The sequence below is a fragment of the Synchiropus splendidus genome, chromosome 19 (assembly GCF_027744825.2).
Source record: "Synchiropus splendidus isolate RoL2022-P1 chromosome 19, RoL_Sspl_1.0, whole genome shotgun sequence".
Classification (NCBI taxonomy): Eukaryota; Metazoa; Chordata; class Actinopteri; order Syngnathiformes; family Callionymidae; genus Synchiropus; species Synchiropus splendidus.
Genome location: NC_071352.1, coordinates 16137173 through 16157086, shown reverse-complemented (window position 1 = coordinate 16157086; position 19914 = coordinate 16137173). Strand labels below are relative to the sequence as shown.

The 19914-nt window shown below is 52.7% G+C and overlaps 4 protein-coding genes across 4 annotated transcripts; 1 reads left to right on the top strand and 3 right to left on the bottom strand.

Annotated features, from left to right (window-relative positions):
- Positions 1-288: 288 nt before the first annotated feature.
- hao1 (hydroxyacid oxidase (glycolate oxidase) 1) lies at positions 289-3909 on the top strand. The gene is made up of 8 exons (XM_053852710.1): positions 289-509; positions 1106-1257; positions 1324-1597; positions 1658-1830; positions 2359-2450; positions 2574-2732; positions 2804-2873; positions 2936-3909. The coding sequence occupies exons 1-8, from the start codon at positions 310-312 to the stop codon at positions 3001-3003; spliced, it is 1188 nt and encodes a 395-aa protein (XP_053708685.1). The 5' UTR covers positions 289-309; the 3' UTR covers positions 3004-3909.
- Positions 2908-6299, bottom strand: lin7b (lin-7 homolog B (C. elegans)). The gene is made up of 7 exons (XM_053852711.1): positions 6246-6299; positions 6055-6159; positions 5239-5357; positions 5060-5131; positions 4796-5005; positions 4570-4733; positions 2908-4512 (listed from the first exon to the last, which is right to left on the bottom strand). Exons 2-7 carry the CDS (start codon positions 6128-6130, stop codon positions 4491-4493), a joined length of 663 nt encoding a protein of 220 aa, XP_053708686.1. The 5' UTR covers positions 6131-6159; positions 6246-6299; the 3' UTR covers positions 2908-4490.
- Positions 6300-6890: 591 nt separating this feature from the next.
- snrnp70 (small nuclear ribonucleoprotein 70 (U1)) lies at positions 6891-12314 on the bottom strand. Its single transcript, XM_053852653.1, has 10 exons — positions 12126-12314; positions 11770-11923; positions 11633-11695; positions 11429-11483; positions 11276-11340; positions 11147-11209; positions 10972-11053; positions 8106-8207; positions 7942-8041; positions 6891-7862 (listed from the first exon to the last, which is right to left on the bottom strand). Exons 2-10 carry the CDS (start codon positions 11914-11916, stop codon positions 7148-7150), a joined length of 1392 nt encoding a protein of 463 aa, XP_053708628.1. The 5' UTR covers positions 11917-11923; positions 12126-12314; the 3' UTR covers positions 6891-7147.
- A 306-nt stretch (positions 12315-12620) lies between these two features.
- On the bottom strand, positions 12621-19849 carry scaf1 (SR-related CTD-associated factor 1). Its single transcript, XM_053852455.1, has 6 exons — positions 19673-19849; positions 14382-17974; positions 14212-14294; positions 13823-14122; positions 13612-13740; positions 12621-13341 (listed from the first exon to the last, which is right to left on the bottom strand). The coding sequence occupies exons 2-6, from the start codon at positions 17887-17889 to the stop codon at positions 13183-13185; spliced, it is 4179 nt and encodes a 1392-aa protein (XP_053708430.1). The 5' UTR covers positions 17890-17974; positions 19673-19849; the 3' UTR covers positions 12621-13182.
- Between the last annotated feature and the right edge of the window lie 65 nt (positions 19850-19914).

The following is a 19914-nucleotide window of genomic DNA, read 5'->3' as shown; positions in this document are numbered from 1 at the left end:
TGAAAAGTGGTATATTGTCTAAAAAATACATGCGTGCGCCCGTGCTTGCATGCGTGCGCGCGCATCTACCCCCCGTCTGAGCCTCTGGAGGGTCGGGGCTGAGCCTCCTGTGGTGCTCACGTGCCTGGCAGCTGCCTGCTGTTTGGACAGTCAACAGCACTGTCAACAGTCCAGGACTCAAAGTTCAGCGTCCGCTTGACTCCATCACCAGGTAACCACGGCAGCGCGTCACGTCAGGATCCAGCCAGAGGTGGAGCCCAGTGGTGGGATCGATCCGCCTTTATCTGGCGCCGGACGGGCCGCAGGTTAATGATCCACCCGGGCAGCGCTCTCACTGGAGCCGGCCCAGCTCGGACCCCCTTTCACTGCAGGATGTCGGCGAAGCGCGTGTGTGTGTCGGACTTCGAGGCGGACGCCAAGAAGATACTTCCCAAAGCTGTGTACGATTATTACCGCTCAGGTGCAGAAGAGGAGGCCACTCTGGGCGAGAACGTGGCCGCCTTCAGGAGGTAACGCGCACACGCACACGCACACGCACGTTTGCATTGCTGTCCCTGTGGGGACGGTGTGAAGTTTCTCATTGACCATCCGAAACCAGACTGACATGACCCAGTTATTGAGAAGTCTTCATCCTCAAATGGAGCTTTGGACCTGTGGGGACCGGCAAACGGTCCCCACAGGGATAGTGTTTTGTCAGGAGTTGGTCCCCGCAAGGCAGTATAAACACACACACACAGGAGGAGTCGCTCTTGTCGACTTGAGGCCTGTGGTGACTGGAGCTGGAGGTTTCTGAGGCGGAGACCTCTGAGTTCTGGTCAGCACCAGTCGATGCAGATGTGATGTTTTATGTCCTTTCAATATTTTGCACGGCTTGCAAACCTGATACTTTAAATACCATTGTAGCTGCAGTTGTTCCATCACCAGATTCCACTGTCAATGAGTATTGACATTTTATTTTGAATTTTTCAGAATTGTTTTTTTACGTTGGCCTGGTGTGGAACCATGGCAGGTCTGTTCATGTGAAGTCAGTGAAGCCACCTCTGACCTCCTCTGGCCCCGAGTGGCTCCTCAGCACGAGCCTGACTGCAGGACTCTTCCTCCCCAGGTGGTCCCTGCTCCCACGCGTCTTGAGGGACGTCTCCTCGGTGGACACCAGCGTCCGGGTGCTGGGTCGGAGCCTCAGCATGCCGGTGTGCGCCGCCGCCACAGCCATGCAGAGGATGGCGCACGCTGATGGGGAAGCAGCCACGGCCAGAGGTACCGCTCCAGGCAGACCCCCGGCGGCGGGGCGCACCTTCTGACCGCTCATGTGACTCTCCCCAGCGTGCAAGGCGGCAGGAACCGGCATGATGCTGAGCTCGTGGGCCACGTCCTCCGTGGAGGAAGTGATGTCGGCCATGAGTGAGGCGGCGGGCGGCGGCAGCAACGTCCTGTGGCTGCAGCTCTACATCTACAAAGACCGAGAGCTGTCTCTGTCCCTGGTGCGCCGGGCCGAGGAGGCGGGCTACGCCGGTATCTTCGTCACCGTCGACACCCCGTACCTGGGCCGCCGCTGGGACGACATGCGCAACCGCTTCCAGCTGCCCCCCCACCTCAGGTAGGACCCACCGCTGGGCTGCTGCTGCTGGGAAGCGTGTTCCAACCTGTGTGTGTCCAGCATGGCCAACTTCTCTGGCGCCGCCCTGGCCTTCTCCGAGGGGAACTACGGGGACGACAGCGGCTTGGCGGTTTACGTGTCCAAGGCCATCGACCCCAGTCTGAGCTGGGAGGACATCGCCTGGCTGAAGAGCAACACACACCTGCCTGTGCTGGTGAAGGGCATCCTCAACGGTACACACACACACACACACACATGCTGATGTTTCTGTCCTTGTGGGGACCTCTCACTGGGGCATCACCCTTTCCCCAGCCTCTCCCCTTAAACCAGAGGTGGGAAATTAAATGTCACATTAGAAACAGTAACCGTTGTGAGGGGCCACCATCAAAAGAAAGACAGCGATGACAGCGAAAAATGACGGAAAAATAGCCAAAATATATAAGTAACAAGCAACAAACCTAAAAAGATTCAATGTGATTAAGGATGTTAAGAAGTGTGAATTTTCAAGAGTCATTTTCAATGTGTTTTGAGGAACAAGAAAAACACTAAAATGGCCGATAAAAAGAAGAAAGTTTTAGTCTTAAAACAAGAACATCCGATATTTCCTGCTGAAGTGGTGCTGTCGACTGGAAGAACAGAAGAGCACGCACGCACGCACGCACGCACGCACGCACGCACGCACGCACGCACGCACGCACGCACGCACGCACGCACGCACGCACGCACGCACGCACCGTCTCAACAACTGCTCTTGTCTGCAGCTGAAGATGCGGTCCAGGCTGTCACTCATGGTGTGGACGGCATCCTGGTGTCCAACCACGGCGCCCGACAGCTGGACGGAGTTCCTGCCACGGTGCGTTGCCCTCTTGCTCTGTGTGTGTGCGTGTGCGTGTGCGTGTGCGTGTGCGTGTGCGTGCGTGTGTGTGTGTGTGTGTGTGTGAGACCCCTGGTGGTGAGCCGTGACTGGTGCGTGCAGCTGGACGTGCTGGAGGAGGTGGTGAGCGCCGTGCAGGGCCGCTGCGACGTCTTCGTGGACGGCGGCGTGAGACGAGGGACGGACGTCCTGAAGGCGCTGGCTCTCGGGGCCAAGGCCGTGTTCGTGGGGCGCCCGGTGCTGTGGGGCCTGGCGTGTCAGGTGAGCGGGAGCGTTGCTCTGACCTGTGGTGCGGCCTGGTGCTCAGCGGTGGTGCGTGCGTGCGTGTGCAGGGGGAGCAGGGCGTGCGGGAGGTGCTGGAGCTGCTGAGGGAGGAGCTGCGACTGGCCATGGCTCTGGCAGGTAACCACCCCGCCGCCCTCCTCCCCCTCCCCCGGTCCTGCTCTGACGGCGTGTGTGCACAGGCTGTCGCTCGCTGGCTGAGATCAGCAAGTCGCTCGTCAGGAGGAGCCAGCTCAACTCCAAGGTCTGAGGCACGGAAATGCGTGATCAGCCAGGAGAACAGTCTTCACCCCGGAGCGGTCATCGGGAAATCATGCCAAATAAAACCATCGCCACCATTGTCCTGAACGTGTCCAGTCATCCCAGCTGTGTGTGTGTGTGTGTGTGTTTGTGTGTGTGCGCATGCGCTCCTTGTGTCGCTGGAGAAACACCGACTTGTGCTGACTGGGTCATGACACCTCGGATACGATGACAGAATACTGCAGAAGGCTCAACCAGAGGCTCTGCTCGAGTGTATGTTCTCTCACAGTTTGTTGTGTTGTGTTCTCATGTCATTTGTGATGCTTTGTTCAGGTATTTGTCATGATGTGTAGTCAGTTGTGGTGATGTCATATTTCTTCATGTCAGAACACCTGATATCATAGTTTATACTTTGTGATATTAAAGGTTTAGTCATTTAATAGTCAAGTAACATGCGCATGTTTATAATGGATTGAAGTAAGTAGTTATGTAGCCTGTAATGTTGTCATGTTATGTCATTTATCATGTTTATGCAGTTAACTGGTTTTATGTCAAATTCTCTGTAATACCAAATGACATAACATGATGAACATGGCAAATGTCATAACATGGCAAAAAAAATATGAAAAACTACATGGTGCATAACATAGCAAAAAAAAAAAAAAAGAAACTACACAACATGACAAAAATCATAACATGACAAAAAATAACAATAATTACATGGCAACCTACATAACATGATAAAAGTCATAACATGATGCATAACATGACAAAAAAAAATCATGACACACTTCATAACATGACGCATAACATGACGCATAACATGACGCATAACATGACACACTTCATAACATGACACACTTCATAACATGACGCATAACATGACACACTTCATAACATGACACATAACCTGACACACTTAATAACATGACAAACTACATAACATGACGCATAACATGACAAACTACATAACATGACGCATAACATGACAAACTACATAACATGGCAACACAACAGATGTCACCGCCTCACCAGAAGTCACATGACATCCGTGGAGTGTGTATGCGCAATGGCCCTATGTCCACTTACACCTGTACGTGTGTGTGTGTGTATAGTGGCTGGAGGTCAGAGGAGCTTCTCAGCCTTCAGTCTTGACCTTTATTCTGGATCAACAAACCAGCAATAAACAACAGTGGCACGTTCACATCTGTCCATCCTCTGGTCCTCACATGGTCACACACGTGTCAGGAGGCACATCTGGACAGTTGAGGTCCCCCCGCAGAAGCCACTGAGCACACACACACAGACACACACTAAGGTCACGGCGCCCTGGCAGGCGGGGTCAGAGAACTAGCTTCTTCAGCACTCGACTAAGGAACACGGGAGGACGGGGCGTTCGGCTTCCTTCAGAAGTTCAGGTGACAGGTGTTGGAGGCTACTTTGGTTTGGTGGCCGTGGCTCCTCCTGCTGGACCAACAGGGCACTGGCGTGGCGCCGCTAGCCTCGCGACTCCAGAGACCTGTGGACAGGCGGCGTTGGTCAAGGTGAGCGTGGGCGCGGTGCGGCGGGGACTCACGAGTAGCTGGTGTGCTGCTGGCGCCGGCGAGCACTCCTCATCTTCTCGAAGCGAGCCTCCATCTCCTCCAGGACCTTGGGCGTGTAGCGCACCACCAGCTTGACGGAGCCCTGAGCAGCCTTCAGCAGCTCCACGGCCTTCTCGTGGTGCTCCCCCTCCACGCTCTGCAGCGCACACACACACGGGTGAGACCCCACCCCCAGCCTCAGACAGGAAGTGGGCGTACCACTCCGTTGACGGACAGCAGCTGGTCCCCTCTCTTCAGCCCCCCCTGGCGGTCGGCGACGCCTCCTGGAATCACTCTGGAGATGTAGATGGGGGAGTTCTGCTCTTTGCCCCCCATGATGTTGAAGCCCAGCCCCTCCTCGGTCTTGGGCAGCTCCACCACCCGTGGGTGGGCGTGACCCTCGCTGGCGGCAAAGGCCGCCACTGTCGCCTGAGGAATCCAGGGTCACTCTGGAACCTTTGGCTCCTTGAAGGACAGACCTACCTTGGCGGTAGCCTGAGCTCGGACCTCTGGTCCTCCCGCGATGTCAAGAGTGTCGTAGAGCTGCTCGTACACCTGCGGCGCACATCACAGTTCCTTCCTAAATCAATGCATTCCCTCTGAAGCCACTGCTGGGACGTGTGTGTGTGTGTGTGTGTGGGGGGGGTCTTGACTGGACTCACCTCTCGGATGGCGGCGCAGAACTTGCTCTGCAGGACGCGCTGCAGCGCCTGGAGCTTGGGCGGAGGCAGTTCTCCACTCCTCTGCAGTCGGTCCAGCAGCTCGATCACGCGACACACATCTGACACACAAACACACACCTGGATTTTCTGACCATCCCGGGGAAACGACTCCAAAAGCCAGTTTGAACTTCAACCAACCGCATGGTCCAATGACCGCGCTTCTGTTCTTGCTTGCTCGCGTTGTTTACGTTTCCCATTTTGTTTTGACATCGAATCTTCAAAACTAATCTGTCATTTTCACGCTGGTCAGAAAAGGAGCTAGTCGGACCACGTGGGTGTGAAAGCGCGTCGCTTGCTGACGCTCACTTGAAGCAGGACGCGCCCTCTACTGGCCACTTGAGTCTTTCATTTGACACCAGGCTTTCCTCGCGCGTCCGAACACCTCAGCTGAGGACGCGCTTCCTTTCATTTCAGCTCAATAGTTCCGACCTTCACTCGCGCACTGTTTTCCTTCTCATCCAATCGCGTCAGCCTGTGGCGGTTTCACGCCGCTCAATGCCACAATGACGCACTCGTGTCGCCTCCGCGCCGCTGACAACAGGGTTGCTGCACCGAAGGATGACCGCGCCTTTGACGCACTCGAACCGCGACACTAAAATTGGACGTTCGGTCAAGACGTCGCCACATACGCATGTCAGTCAGCAGGAGGACTTGTCACGTGACAGCGCCAGCGGCACCGATCACACGGTGATGCCGCGTCCATGACAATGTCTTTGACGCGACGATGAACCGGGTGAGTGCATCGATGGGCCGTACCTCTCTCCAGGCACAGCGGCTCGCTCATGGCCGCCATCTCCGCCTCCTTGGTGGGGTGGAAGTAGGAGGACATCATCGCGGCTCCTCGCTGATCCTCGCTAATCCCTGCGGATTAAATGGTGGTCAGACCCTCCGGCGCCTCTCAGCAGACTCAAGGCAGGATTCAGGCTGAAGGAGGAGGCGACACTCACCCGCGAGAGAGAAAGCTGCAGAGGCGAGTAGCGACCACCGACGCTCTGGCGAAGGACGCCCCCCCCCCCCCCACCCCCCGTGGCAGCCGGGAAATCCAGGATCAACTCAGTGGCTCCACCAGCAGCACATGGCCATTCAAGGATGCATACATATACACATACATATCCATATTGTTACACATTTCCCCCAAATCAATGGTATATGGTATATATATATATATAGTTACAGATCAAAACTCACAGGGAAAAAAGTGTTTTTTTTAAATGATTTTAAATACAGCATTACAGTACCATCTTTCCGGTGGAAGACTGAGTTGAATGTGTGTCAACACATCGTCGTCAGTCTGTTTTCAGCTCATCTCGAAGCGCAACACGTTTCTTGGGAGCGGTTAGCCGTCTTTACCGTACATGGTTAAATAGACGCGCAACAATTTTCTCGCGGGGCGGTGCGTGGTGGTGGTGCCTGGAGATCGCCAGCGTGTGTTTGGGAGGGAGGACAAAAAAAGAGCTCAGCTTTGAGCCGTTCTGAAGAAAGTGTGTTGATGACTTCTTGTGTGAAGCAGAAGAGACAGAGCCAGATAGAGGGGAGGAGACCCTGAGCGGGACCTTCAGGACTGGACAAATGAGTGGAGCCCAGAAGCTTCCTTAAAACGTTTAATTGAATAAACAGAACAGAGATCAAACATTGAAGGTCTAATTGATGAGGGAGACCAAATTAAAAAAGTAAAAGAAGCCGAAGTCAGTCCGCAGCCGTGCTCCTACCTTCAGCACAGGCCAGGATCAACACTTTTGTGAAACGCGGATTGAACAGAAGCAGGACGGGCGGCGTCACATTCTGGATGTTGAGAAGGGGGGGTCAGGTCCGAGGACCTGTCGAGTCCAGGTGGGAGGTTGTGGGGGGGCTAGTACTCATCTGCGGGCGCCTCCATCTTGTAGCCGTTCTCCCCAGAAGCGTAAGCGTCGGTGGCAGGAACCATCTGAGGCTCCATCATGTCGTCCTGGTTGTACTCCTCCATGTTGGGCACCTCCTCGCCTTCCTCTTGGCCCGGGCCATCTTGTGGGGGCGCCTCCTCTCTGACAGACGCGTGACGGTCCTCCTTGCGCTCACCCCTGTCTCGCTCTCCTCTGTCCCGCTTGTGCTCCCTGTCTCGGTCACGGTCGCCTCTGCGCCGCTCTCGGTCCCTGTGGCTGCGCCTGCGGTCCCTGTCCCGGTCTCGCTCCTTCTCCCTGCGCTCCTCTGTGCCCTCCCCCACTTCCCCCTCTGCCTCCTCCATCATCCTCTCCCCTCCCTCTGGCACGGCGTCTCCCTGGTTGGCCTCCTCTCCATCCACTGCCTTCCCTCTATCCCGGTCCCTCTTACGATCCCGACTCCTGCTCCTCCTCTTCCTCTCTCGATCCCGACTCCTCTCTCGACTCCTACCGTCTCCCCCAGCCACAGCAGCGCGATCTCTCTCGCGGCGCCGACTGCCGCCACCGGTCTCGTCGGCCCCTGGCGCCCTCTCTCTGTCCCGGGAGCGAGTGCGTCTGCGGCGCTCTCTGGATCTGGAGCGCCGACGCTCCCGGTCCTTGTCCCGGTCGCGCTCGCGACTGCGCTCTCTCCTGTCCCTGTCCCGCTCGCTGGGAAGGAAGGCAGATGTCAGAACAGACAAAAGCTCATCTACATTTGCGGCTGGTGACGTCAAGTGTGGGCACTCACCCTCCAATAGGACGGTCGTCGTACCGGGACGCATCGTCGCGGCCGGAGTGCTTAATGTTGACGTCGGCGCCGCCTCTCCGGGTGCCGCCCAGACCCCCACCTGACAAGACAAGAGGAGGTCAGCACTCCCGGAGCACGGGACAGGGATGAGCTTGGCTACACACCCAGCCTCCGGGGGTGCCAGCCCTTGACCGTGCGCCCTCGCTCCACGTCCACCAAGACTCGCCGGCCGTCGATCTTCTTCCCGTCGGCGTGCTTGTAGGCAGCTGCGGTGGAGGAAGGGGGAGAGGGAGCAGAGCGTTGAGGCGGGCACGCGTGAGGGCAACAGGGTGGCCAAAGGAGGACAAGACGGTGCAGCAGCATACTGACCAGGAGCAGGCGAGGCCGAGATGGCTGCTCTCTGGGGAGACTTCCTTCCACCAGGCGCGTGACACATACTTACACTTCGCTCTGACACACTACCAATGGCACACTATTCAGTGTTTTAAAGTCCAATCGGTGCAGCGTCAGGCACTTAGGTCTGAGGATGTGTTTTGAGTGCGAAGGCCAAATGGGAACCCGATTATGACGGGTATTATGGGACCACGAACGTGGTGACTGGGGCGGCACTTTTCACCAAGCAGGTCCACACATGACACACACACACACACACACGCCCTGCACCTGCAGTCATGTCAGACTGCGGCGTCACAACTCTGATGTGAGCAGACGCCACGTCCCGTCTTCTAAATCAAGAATATGGTTTCTGGGCAGCTGAAAGTGATGTGCCACAACAAAGGAAGAAAAGAAAAATCCCATCCTGGACGGTGGAAACTCCAGAAACGGGATTGAGGTTGTGCCTACAGTAAGCAAACGAATGAAACACACCACTCTCACACACCGTCCCCTCACAAGTCTTCCGATCCTCAGGGCCTGTTATCTGTGGGTTGTGGACAACATTTGGAGGGCCTTACCAAACCCCTGCAGGTGCCACCACTTACTCATCACCGTCTTACCAAACCTCCCTGCTGACAACAGAAGGTGTGAAGTCCTACTATCACCCGGGCCTTGGCTAGGTCTCCTGGCTCAGCCGCAGGGCCTTACCACCACCCCTCAGCACCAGAGCACACACATGGCCTCTCTAGCAGGGGCCTTACCAGCACCCCTCCACGGACAGCGTCCAAACCAGAGACAGGGTCTTACCACACCCCTGCTAGTCCTAGCTGACCTGACCTACTGTCGAGAGCCGTCTTACCACAGCTCCCACCAACCATGGAGCCAAGTTTCCTGGGCTACAGGTCTACACTCAAGTGATTTGGGACCTGTAGCGTCACTATCGTAGTCATGAGGTGAAAATGCATGAGTCGCCAATTGAGTCCGTTATCAAGTCTGCCTTTTCTGTTCAAGCCAGCTCCAGGACCACCGACTTTCAGTGTCCCGTCCTCCAGGGCGGCCTTCCTCACGCATATAATACACAGTGACTTTCTTCAATTTCAAAACTAACATCCTGTGTCCCTTTTAATTTAACAGATGAAGCAACTCAAGGCACAGCAGAAGGAGGGCGACTCCCCACGGAGTTCCTCAGATGTTCTCAGTTGCCTTCTGCCATCAGGAAAGCATCTTCATGAGCTTCCTCCGTAACCTCGCAGCTAAGCTTGACTCCTGCCGAGTGGCTTGTACAGAGAGGATCTTTCATCCTATCGGCTCTGCACTTCCCTTCGCTGCCCCAGCAACTCGAGGTGGCTTCAACACAAAGGGCAGAGTTTCTCAAGGGCTCCTTCAATGGTCAAAGCCCATCGTCACTGAAGGTCCGATTTCACAGAAACCCCTCCAGGCTTTGGCCAGTGAACGCAGCACCCCTGTCCTATATAGGAGATGGAGGGTGTAAAGAAATCTTACCCATCATACAAACCCATTATACCAACCATACACTGAGCTGTGGTAGTAGGGTGTAGATGTATCAAAACCATCATCATCTGCCAGCCAGCTCTGGCCAATAGCCATCACAGATTGGCGGCTGCAGTGGCAATGAAAACAACACACAGTTAATATACTGTTTAGTCCCAAATCCCCCGCAGCCCCGCCCCTTTTTGTGACTACCACTGAGTCAGCAACTCTGCTCTCGAAGAGCCGATTCAACGGGCAGAAAAGAATGGTGTCGTGTTGCTGCAAGCACCAGACTCGAGGGGGAATTTAGGCGCCCAAGTTTGTTGACAACTAAAATATCTATTAGGTGTTTTGTAGTTGTTCTCATGTCAGTTTAAACTAGTAGCAAGAAAATGCTTTCAACCTAATCTCTCACTTGTGTGCAGGCTTCAAGTTCGGGGGGCGTCTGCAAAACATGGGAAAAAAATGGACATCCAATTGTTGACCGCATCTTGGCCGCCAGGTACATGGCGGCATCTGTGGAGACTCTGGCGTCCATTTTTTCTGGTTTTGCAGAGGCCCTCCGAGCTAAAAGCCTGCGTTGTGTGCCAGCAAACATGACACCATTCTCGTGTCAAAACAGACAGCGCACGGTCACTAGAACTCTCTCCGAGTTGGATCCATCTCACCAGGAGCAGAATTGAGGACCAGTAAAGACGCAAACAGAACTTGTATCCACACAGGCATTTCTGGTAGAAGTCCAGTTTACAGCTCATCTAACCTTGTGCTTACCATGCAGGTCCAACCAGGGCGGTGCTCTTCCACAGAGCTACAACACCTAACAGTTAAGACACAACGCGCCCTTTGACAGGCAAAAATGTTTAAGTTCAATTATGACGCTGAAAGTGCTGAACCTCCAGCTGTAGCAAACACCCCTTGCTTAAAGTATTAGTCAGCTAATAAGACACACACACACACACACACGACCAACAGAGTCAAGTTTACACCATGCAACAGTCAGACATCCAGAGGGAAGTTGCACTTGGGTAATGTAGCAGTCTCCCCGATATTCATGGAGAGCGTGACTGTGTGAACAATGATCTGGGGACAGATTGTCTGAGGGATCCCTCGCCTGTTCATTTGCACAAGTACACAGTTGAAGCATGACTCCGCATTAGTACTCACAGTGCATGTCTCGCTCGTGCTCATACTCGATGAAAGCATAGCCCCTGGGCTTCCCCGTTATTTTATTGTAGACAATGTAGATCTGCAAACATACAGAACGGACAACTGATGATGAACTCCAAAGACTCTATGAAAACACAGGCACAACAGAGATTGAGTAAACATTCAAACGTACCCGTTTGATGGGGCCATAGACCTCAAACTCACGGCGAAGCTTTGATTCTGTGGTGTCGTAATTCTAAAGCAAATAGGAGCGTTAGTGTACAAACAGCATCAACACAAACTCTGCGCTCAGTGCACTTACCACTCGAGCAACAAACAACGTCTTGAAGGCATCGCCTTGTGCGTTCGGGTCATTATGGGGGTCCCCTGAAAACAGACATTGGGAGGAGAGTCAGAAATACTACTCTGCTGTATGAGAACACACATTTGAAAAGTAAAAATTGTGAAAACCTACAAAGCTTCAGTTCTGTTTCCACAACACCTTGTCTCCTTTCAATCTTCTCTCGCCTCTGTGAAGACAAATGTTCATTCATACTTTAACATATACTCCATTATTTGTCTCAGCAACCATGTGGGTTGTGGTGGTAAACCCTGATGTGCCAGCTAAAACAAGACTACCAAGCAAAAACAATAGCAGTCTACTGCAGGATGGACTGACCTTTCTCTCCAGCCTCTCCTCCCGAGTCTCTGCTCTTGTTGGTGGAGGAGCATCTCGGGGATCCTAATCACAAAGGAATCGTCAAGCACCCAAACAGAGTAATGGCAGACCATGGAAGTTCACACGGATAAGTTCACCTCAAAATGTCGGATATAGGGGGCGATGCCGCAGACCGGCTGGTTGTGCTCCTTCTCGTGGGGTAACTTGACCAGCTGGGGCAGGAAAGGAATCGGGTCCCTCGGGGCGAAGAGGGCCAGCAAGTTCGGCGGTAGAAATTGCGTCATGTTTCACCTAAAAACAGAAAAACATGAACACCAAGAACGCAGTAGAGGTCAGAACCAGAACAGTGGTTACGAATTAACCATTAATGAACAGAGAGCCGCGTAGCATTTGGAGTCAAAGTGCTCGGCCAATGCTTTGTAGCAACATCCTGCACCGACCGTTAGCATCACTAAGCTAACAATGCTAACAACCAGCCAAGTTTCACGCTTACCATTAACTCCTCCGCTGAGTTGGCGAAATTAGACCATCGACAGTCGGAAGACGCGTAAATTATATTGTCTTCTGGGTCGACCTTTGCGTCAAAAAGCACGAGAATCAAATGTAGGATTTCAGCTTTGTGGACGAGGCCGAAGCGTTAGCTCGCTGCGTGCGGCTCCTGGTGTCTCCCACTCAAAATGGCGCGATACCGTAAAGCAAACTGCTGAGACGTAAAGCTGCGCGCATGCGCAGAGGTCCGAGGTCCTCCTCGTCTTTCCATGTTTTTATGGCAACCCAACAGGGACATTTTAGTAGCGTTTACCACAGACACGTACTTGGTGTTTGCAGACCGAATGTAGAAATACGAACACATTTTACGTTCTGAAACAAAGAAATTGGTAGAAACATGACTCAGCAGGATGGTTTTAGTCCATTGACATTCTCGAATTCGAAAAACAATTCTTCTGTGGACATTACACACTCAAGTCAAGGGAAAAACAACTAAAAACAGAGACAATAAATATGCTCATTTTTATTGTGGAAGCAACATTTATACCGCTAGTCAAGTCATCTTATAAAGAGATTTTTCAGCAACATTCTCAACCTCAGTTTCACATGCACACAAAACATCATCCGAGCAGCATCTTTCGGCTGCCGTCTCTGACTGCAGCGACTGTCTGCAGAGGCGAAATGTGGTGTAGTGTCCTTCCATCATGTACAGCATAGTTCAGAGCATATGAGCAGATTTTCATCTCCGCTCTGCTCAGATTGCCACGGGAGACGGATGAGATGAATCGCAAGCCAACCAATGCTCTGCAGTTGAACTGCACCATCGTGAAAACATGATCATGAGCATCATATCTGTACTTATTGCAACCTTGTCTCACAGAAAAGCTGACAAGAACATCCATCTTCTATATATGATACATTTTTAGTATGACATATTTACAGCGAAACCACAGATATAAAAAAACATAAAAATTTAGGACAGTGAGAAAAACAGAAAAACTCCTCTGTGATGGCCACATAGTGAGCAGAAGGCGGTTGGGGAGAATGTCTTTCAGTCTCCATTAGGCGGAGGAGTGCAGCGCTCCCTGCTCCCGGTCGTCGCGGTCCTCCTCGTCCATTTTGCGGCCGTGTTTCCGAAAGTATTTGTAGCGCTGGACGTAGAGCTTCACTAGGTTGCTGACTTTGACCGGGTTGATCTCTCCTGTGCGGCTATGGCAGATCTAAGAGGGAGAGATTGACATGTGACCACATACTTCAGACTGTGACTTAAGTGCTTTGGCCTGATGATTCCAAAAGAGAATCTGTTACTGGACAAAGTCTAAGTGATCTGATTACAAACATGGCCAGGGAAAGTTGCACCATCATTTTGCAAGAGAAAATCTGGGTCAGGGGTTAAAAGAAGGAGCCCCCATGACGACATCATACGTCATCACAACAACAAACAATAATCATGATAATAATCACAATATGATCAGAAGTGTCTGACTGACCTTATGCACAGCTTTCCTGAGGATATCTTTGTATTCGTCCTTGTTGATGTCTTTGCGCTGATAGTACGGCTTGATGGCGAGCTTGACCTCCTCCACTGCCCGTTCCTGCGTGTGCAGCTTCTTCAGGTACTGGGAAACACAGAGAACATTGACTGAGGTGTTTAAAATCATCGCAAACAACAACAACAAAGTGCCAGTTTTCTACATCTACCTTGTCAGGATCTTTGCTCTCATTATCCCAACCGGAGTCTCCGGAGCTCCCCGTTACCCCCGCAATGGGGGGCGGGGTCTGAGCGCATCCGCCACCCATCGCTGGGTGCAGGTGAGAGGGCGGCGTCTTGGTGCAGCCCACCAAAGGGAGGGAGCTGTGGAGGATGAACTGCGCTGGGCTCAGTCCCGGTGGGGGTGGCAGCGACGGAGGCGGAGGGATCTGCGAGGAGGAGGATGAGGACGAGGTGGACGGCGGAGCAACATGCTGTTGGGTCTGATTCTGGTTTGCCTGGGACAGGATCTGAATCAGGGACAAAGTAGCAGAATGTTTCCAGAGCCAGGATCCAGAGCCATTCAACAACGTTCCTATTTTAAGTGACACTGGCTCACCTGGCTGGTGGCTTGGATGAATTCTTGGGCTTTTGCTCTGCTGGCGATGTTTGCCTCCTCCATTTTGAACAGCAAGGCAGTCACTGTACAAAGGAGCGGAAAATGTGAGAACCAAAGGAGTATTTCGTTTACATCTACTGAAAATGTCTCATTCAAATGGGGGAACTCACAAGCTAAAACTCCTCCCGTCGTGCAGTCCACACCGGTCTGCAGACTCCAGGGCAGCGCAGGAACTGCTGGAGGGAGAGGAGGAGGGGGTGGTGGAGGCTTGCCAGCTGATGATGAGGACACCGAAGAAGACGAGGGGTCGGACGAGGACAAAGGCAAAGAAAGGCTGCACCCAACCGACGAGGAAGGAGGTGAAGCCATAGATTTGGGCGTGTCATCTGGGGCAGAGGGCGTCGATAACCCGATAGAGAGTCCAGCCCCTTGAGGGAGGGAAGCGCTGGATGGACTGGAGGGTGGGAGCGCAGGGCTGGTCTGAGACGGACAGTCCTCACCTAAGAAAGAGGGCTCGGGAGTCTTACAGCTGCTGTCAACCGTCTGCGAGTCTGGCGAAGAGTCCCTGTTGTCTCTCAAAGGAGCCATCGTGGGGGGAGGTGTGTGAGGCGGGGAGGACGAAGGGGGAAGTCCACCCGCAAAGGAAGATGAAGAGGATGAGGAGGAGCAAGGTGGAGGGCCTGCTTGGCCTGCATGCGGACTGAGGGACTTGCTCCCGTCCCCGACAGCAGACGCCTCCAGGGAGCCTGTGGCCCAGGTCTCGGGTGTGGTTTTTGATTGACCACCGTCGCTGACCTTCAACCCTGGGGCACCGGCCTTGTCCCGACTTTTCTTTGCCAGGCGACGACGGCGTTTAGTGGCTAATGACGAAGAGGGCGACGAGGCAGAGGACGACGTGGATGTGATGGAACTAGTCTTGGTTTTCTTTGATTTAAGGCCAGTGGTAGCAGTTAGTGAGGAGGGCGGGGCAGCCAGGCTGTTTCTCTTTCCCATGCCGGACAGGTCTTTACTCCGGACCCCCAGGGGCTCAGAACAAGGCTTCAGAAATGGTGACCGGCTCTCATTGTCTCTGCAGAAAACCACTGCGATGGACCCTCCCACAACATTAGCCCCAGGACCACTGCCTGCAGCACTGGCTCCCAAGAGGTCCATGCCCAGCTTCCCAGAACCAACCGAAGCCCCCGTCGTGCTACTCACTCCTTCACGCACCAACACAGACACCTTGGACTGAAGTTTGCCTTTGCGACTGCTCCCTCCTTCTTTCTTGGATTTATTTGCGCGGCCCAGTTCCTTTCTGACACCTTTGTCCCACTCTTTGGTTTTGCCCACCTTTCTGGCTCGTTTTGCCGAGGGAACACCAGACGACACCGCAGCAGAGTCTGAGGAGGCTGAGATGGAGGAGAGACCTTTCATTTTGGTTCTGTTTGAAGAGGACGACGACGACTCCGACTGGCCCGACTTCTTGAGCTTCTTTTTTGGGCGAGCCCGCCCAGTCTTCGGTGTGACTTTAGGTTTCGGGCTAGGAATGGGCGGTTCAGGTGGCTGAACTGCAGGAGGCGTATCCTCCAAAGAAGGATAGTCTGAGTCCAAAGCTTCACCGTCCAACGACAACATATCTACCTCCAGTTTTTCAGAGTAGCGATCTGAATCATAGCTGTGGTACCGCGGCGGTGACAACGATTGCGATCTGCTCCGACAGCTTCGCCGTTCGTCCTCGTCTCCACCCGAGCGCCATTTCCGCTTCTTCTTTCTCTTGTGTGGTTTGTCCAACTCCTGCGCAGTCCGTCCAGGGGAGGCTGGGCCTAGTCTCGGGGAGCCGGGTACGGTGGTGGTTGTCGTTGTGGTTGTAACAGTTATGGTCCGCTTGATGGCAAACAGATCGGAACCATTGAGGTCTTGTATGGATGGTGGGACGACAGGACGGCCATCTCTACGACGCTCCCTCTCATGGTGTCTATCCCTGTCGTCCACACGTCTTTCTCGGCTTCTGCCCGACCTCTTGGACATGTCCCGCTCTCTGCTGCCCGACTGCCGTCGGTGACTCCTATCCCGCTCAACCCTTCTACTCCCTTCATATCGCTCGTCTCTTCTCCGACTTTCACTGTGGTTTCTTCTATGACTATCACTGTGGTGCTGATCTCTCGCCCGACTTTCGCTGTGATGTTGATCTCTGGCCCGACTTTCACTGTGATGTTGGTCTCTACCACGACTGTCACTTTTGTGTTGCTCTCTCCCACGACTATCATTGTGGTGCTGATCCCTCCCACGATCCCTGTCCCGTTCACCTCGTTTCTCTTGGTCCTCATCTCTCCTTCTGTCCCTGCCACTATCCCTCTCCCTCTCTCTCTCCCTCTCTTTGTGTCGCTCCTCAGATAAGCTTGAGCGTCGACTTTGACCCCCTCCTCTGGAGGTTTGGTGCGATTGCGAGGCGTCGGGACTATTGTGCTGTCTTTTCTTCCGCTTCTGACTGCTGCTCCTGCTGCTTCTCCTACTTTTGCTGCCTTTACTATTCTTGTGTCTCTGTTCCTTATCTTTGCCCCTCTCGCCATCTTTCTCCTTTCTTTTCTTTTTCCTTCTCTCCTCTTTCTCTCCGGCCTTCCTATCCTTGCTCTTCTGTCCTTCCCTGTCTTTGGAGCTCTTTGAGGACTTGTGACTCTTGCTGCTATGCTCTGCAGGGGGTGGGGGGGAAACTGGCGAGGCTACTGAAAGCGTAGCAGGCGGCTGCTGCTGCTGCTGCTGCTGAGGAGAGTGGGAGGAAGACCTGGGGAAGGAGAGGTACCTTTCCTTTCGCCTGCTGACAAGCTTTCTTCTGAGATCCTCCATGCCCACCAAGGGCTCATCTTCAGGGCCTTGTTCCACCTCCCAGGTCCCCTCAGCACAAACAGACACAAAGCTATCGCCATCCAGGACCCGGAGAATCCGCTCAGGCTTTGAATCGAAGAAGGTTAAGGTGGGAGAACTCAACGAGAAATGATCTCCAGTTGATCTTTTCTTATTCCCACCTCTATCAAGAACTCCCACTATTTCACCCTCCTCGATTTCAGAGTTTTCAGAGTCAGCACTGTCTCTGTGCGGTCTGGCCTTCATCGTACAGTCGACCCTCCTCCGGATGGAAATCTCGGCCGCACGAGGGCTGGGAAGCTCAGTGAAGTTGTCGGTTGAATCTGGAGGCTCTTCCTCCTTCGCCTCATATGTTTCCATCTCTTCTGTTTTATCCTCCTCCTCCTCCTTCACAACAGCGTCCTCCTCTGACGCCGGAGAACCAGTGGGATCAAATGGGTCATATTTCTCCCCTTCGTCTTGAATGCCATCACTCTTGCCCTCTTTATCTCCATCAGTTGGGTGGAAGGGATCATATATCTCACTTTCCCTGTCTTCACATTTAACACGTGATTGACGGAAAGATTCAGTGGAGGCGTTGGGTTGAGTCATTGCTCGTGAGGCAGAGGTGGAGGAGACCCTGGTGGCACCTGTGGACTGCTTGACATGGCTCTGAGAGGGGTTGGTGTTGACGGAGGAGGATGTTGACAGCGGCGAAGAAGGCTCTGATGATGGCGATGATGGAGACAAGGATGGCGAGAGGCGAGGTGGAGGGCTTCTAGTAATCTGTTTCATGCTAACGGGGGAAGCTGATACGGGCGGCCTCCTTCTGAAGGATGATGTCGGAGCCAAGTACATCGGCCAGTGAGAGGGCGGATATCTGATCCTAAGAAAGACAGCAGTGTGGAAACGGCTCCAGGGTGGATCGTATCCAGAAACAAACCTGTGAGAAAAGAAACACAGGTATTTTTACAATGGATTAAAAAACACAAACATGATTTGATAAGAGGAAGGTCAAAGAGGAGATTGATGGAGGTGGTGAAGGAGGACATGAGGTTTGGAGGTTTGAGAGAAGAGGAAGCAGAGGACAGGGGGAGATGGAGGAGGATGATCCGCTGTGGCCACCGCTGAAGGGAGAAGCCCAAAGAAGAAGAAGGAGAAGATTTGTCGTAATATAAATCAAATGGAATATCCAACACATTGGGTCTGCAGAGAAGATATGGCAGAGAACAACCATTCATCAATATTCCTGTTAGTCAGTTCAAAGTGGAAGGCCTCTCCTGCCAGAAGAGTTGCTGTTAAAATAGAACCCCACTATTTGCATAGTTGATCCCGCAGAGCATTGTGCTATTTTAAAGCGTGGATCACAACACTCTGTGTTTGTTTTGCATGCATGGGTCTTCATGTGTATGGGTATCAGAATATACATCTATATATAGATTGTTCATTAATCGGATTCCTGTGTGGCAATTCATGAAAAAAAATATGTGCAAGTGTTCCACTTTCACAGCTCTTGACCTCTACTCAGACCTTACCTCTACATGTCGTAATTTACCAAGAACTTTATTCTTCACGTGTCCGCACCATCTGGGGGCCCTAACTTTGTCCTTCTTCACAGAAGCTATATATATATATATATATTTCTGATTTTGTTGTTGTAGTACTACTACTCGCCCAATGATCACCCAAGTATCTTCACCTTTGACTCCCAACTCTGACTCCTGAGTCTCTAAAAGCATCTCTTTGAATCTTGCACCATAATCTCTGCATGCTGAATCCTACTCACACTCTCATCTTCTCCTCCACACGACTCTGTCTGTCATTTTGGCTGATTGAAGACAGCCAGTTGCACTGTTTGCGCTCTCCTTCGCCCTGCTTCACTTCACCTGCGATATCGCCCTCATTCACACACCCTCATTCTCCAACTCTTCCAACCTGATGACATCCGCACAAAAATGTCAATAACGCAGTCCAAAACGTCCAGAGGTGAGCAGCTTGAAGCTGCTAAAGCTGGCACTTCTCTGGACAGCGTTGTTATGACATTAGATGATACAATGCAATACAAACTGCAGAGGCAAAAACGAACTTGAAACTAGCCACAACTTCATGAAAACGGTGAATCACAGTTGGAGACGGCTGGATAACACCGGAAATAAATCACTGCGCGTCGCTGGAGACTGTGAAGGAGGCGTATTCCTTTGACTTCACTACGTGACAACAGACACTGGACTGCACAGCAGCTCAAGGTAAACACCGAATATTTCAGCCTGACGGATCGCTTTCAGGTTGGAACAACACAGTCACCGGCTTTAAACTAGTCCGACTGCCAGCTTCCAGTCACAAACAAGCAACCAAGTCAAACATATATCGGCGTATGTCTCCAATATTCCCGTTTGTGTACATGTAAGCACAGCCAATGAACTCTTCAACTGAAGCTAGGTCCTTTGTTCGCCGGCTCAGCTTCATAAACGCTCCAAATACAAACCCTTCTGTCACCAACAGCTCAAGACTCAGAGCAAGATCGTGGGCAGAGACGCACATTTTGTATGACTGATCTTTTTTCACAAAGTCAATCGGCATATCGGCTAGTTGGCTAACGTAGCCCCCCGCCGCTAACAAGCTAAATGTGCTCCATGTTTACCTTCAGCTCGCCCAATGTTCGCCGCCTGGTGAAATAAGTCGTCCACAAGGTTCGACACGTCCACTTCGAGACATCGGTGTGCGAGTTTAAACAGAGCAAAGGTTGAATATCTGCCGCTTTACAAACGCAACGACGGCTCCGATCCATCAATGGCCGCCATTTTCAGTTTCCTCTCGCCGCACCGAAAAGCACCATGGGAAACGTAGTCGTGAACAAGAAGTAATACATCCAGACTCACATTA

What these genes read in the sequence shown, in the direction of transcription:
- hao1 (XM_053852710.1), top strand. Translation starts at nt 310, where the DNA reads ATGATCCACCCGGGCAGCGCTCTCACTGGAGCCGGCCCAGCTCGGACC. An exon ending in GGAAGCAGCCACGGCCAGAG is followed by an intron (nt 1,258 to 1,323) that starts GTACCGCTCCAG and finishes GACTCTCCCCAG; the next exon opens with CGTGCAAGGCGGCAGGAACC. An exon ending in CAGCTGCCCCCCCACCTCAG is followed by an intron (nt 1,598 to 1,657) that starts GTAGGACCCACC and finishes GTGTGTGTCCAG; the next exon opens with CATGGCCAACTTCTCTGGCG.
- lin7b (XM_053852711.1), bottom strand. Translation starts at nt 6,130, where the DNA reads ATGATGTCCTCCTACTTCCACCCCACCAAGGAGGCGGAGATGGCGGCC. An exon ending in GCCGCTGTGCCTGGAGAGAG is followed by an intron (nt 5,358 to 6,054) that starts GTACGGCCCATC and finishes TTTGTGTGTCAG; the next exon opens with ATGTGTGTCGCGTGATCGAG. An exon ending in TGCTGTCCGTCAACGGAGTG is followed by an intron (nt 4,734 to 4,795) that starts GTACGCCCACTT and finishes TGTGCGCTGCAG; the next exon opens with AGCGTGGAGGGGGAGCACCA.
- snrnp70 (XM_053852653.1), bottom strand. Translation starts at nt 11,916, where the DNA reads ATGACGCAATTTCTACCGCCGAACTTGCTGGCCCTCTTCGCCCCGAGG. An exon ending in GCACGAGCGAGACATGCACT is followed by an intron (nt 8,208 to 10,971) that starts GTGAGTACTAAT and finishes CCTCCACCGCAG; the next exon opens with CTGCCTACAAGCACGCCGAC. An exon ending in CTGGCACCCCCGGAGGCTGG is followed by an intron (nt 8,042 to 8,105) that starts GTGTGTAGCCAA and finishes TTGTCTTGTCAG; the next exon opens with GTGGGGGTCTGGGCGGCACC.
- scaf1 (XM_053852455.1), bottom strand. Translation starts at nt 17,889, where the DNA reads ATGTACTTGGCTCCGACATCATCCTTCAGAAGGAGGCCGCCCGTATCA. An exon ending in GACGGGAGGAGTTTTAGCTT is followed by an intron (nt 14,295 to 14,381) that starts GTGAGTTCCCCC and finishes TCCTTTGTACAG; the next exon opens with TGACTGCCTTGCTGTTCAAA. An exon ending in TCAGGAAAGCTGTGCATAAG is followed by an intron (nt 13,342 to 13,611) that starts GTCAGTCAGACA and finishes TCTCCCTCTTAG; the next exon opens with ATCTGCCATAGCCGCACAGG.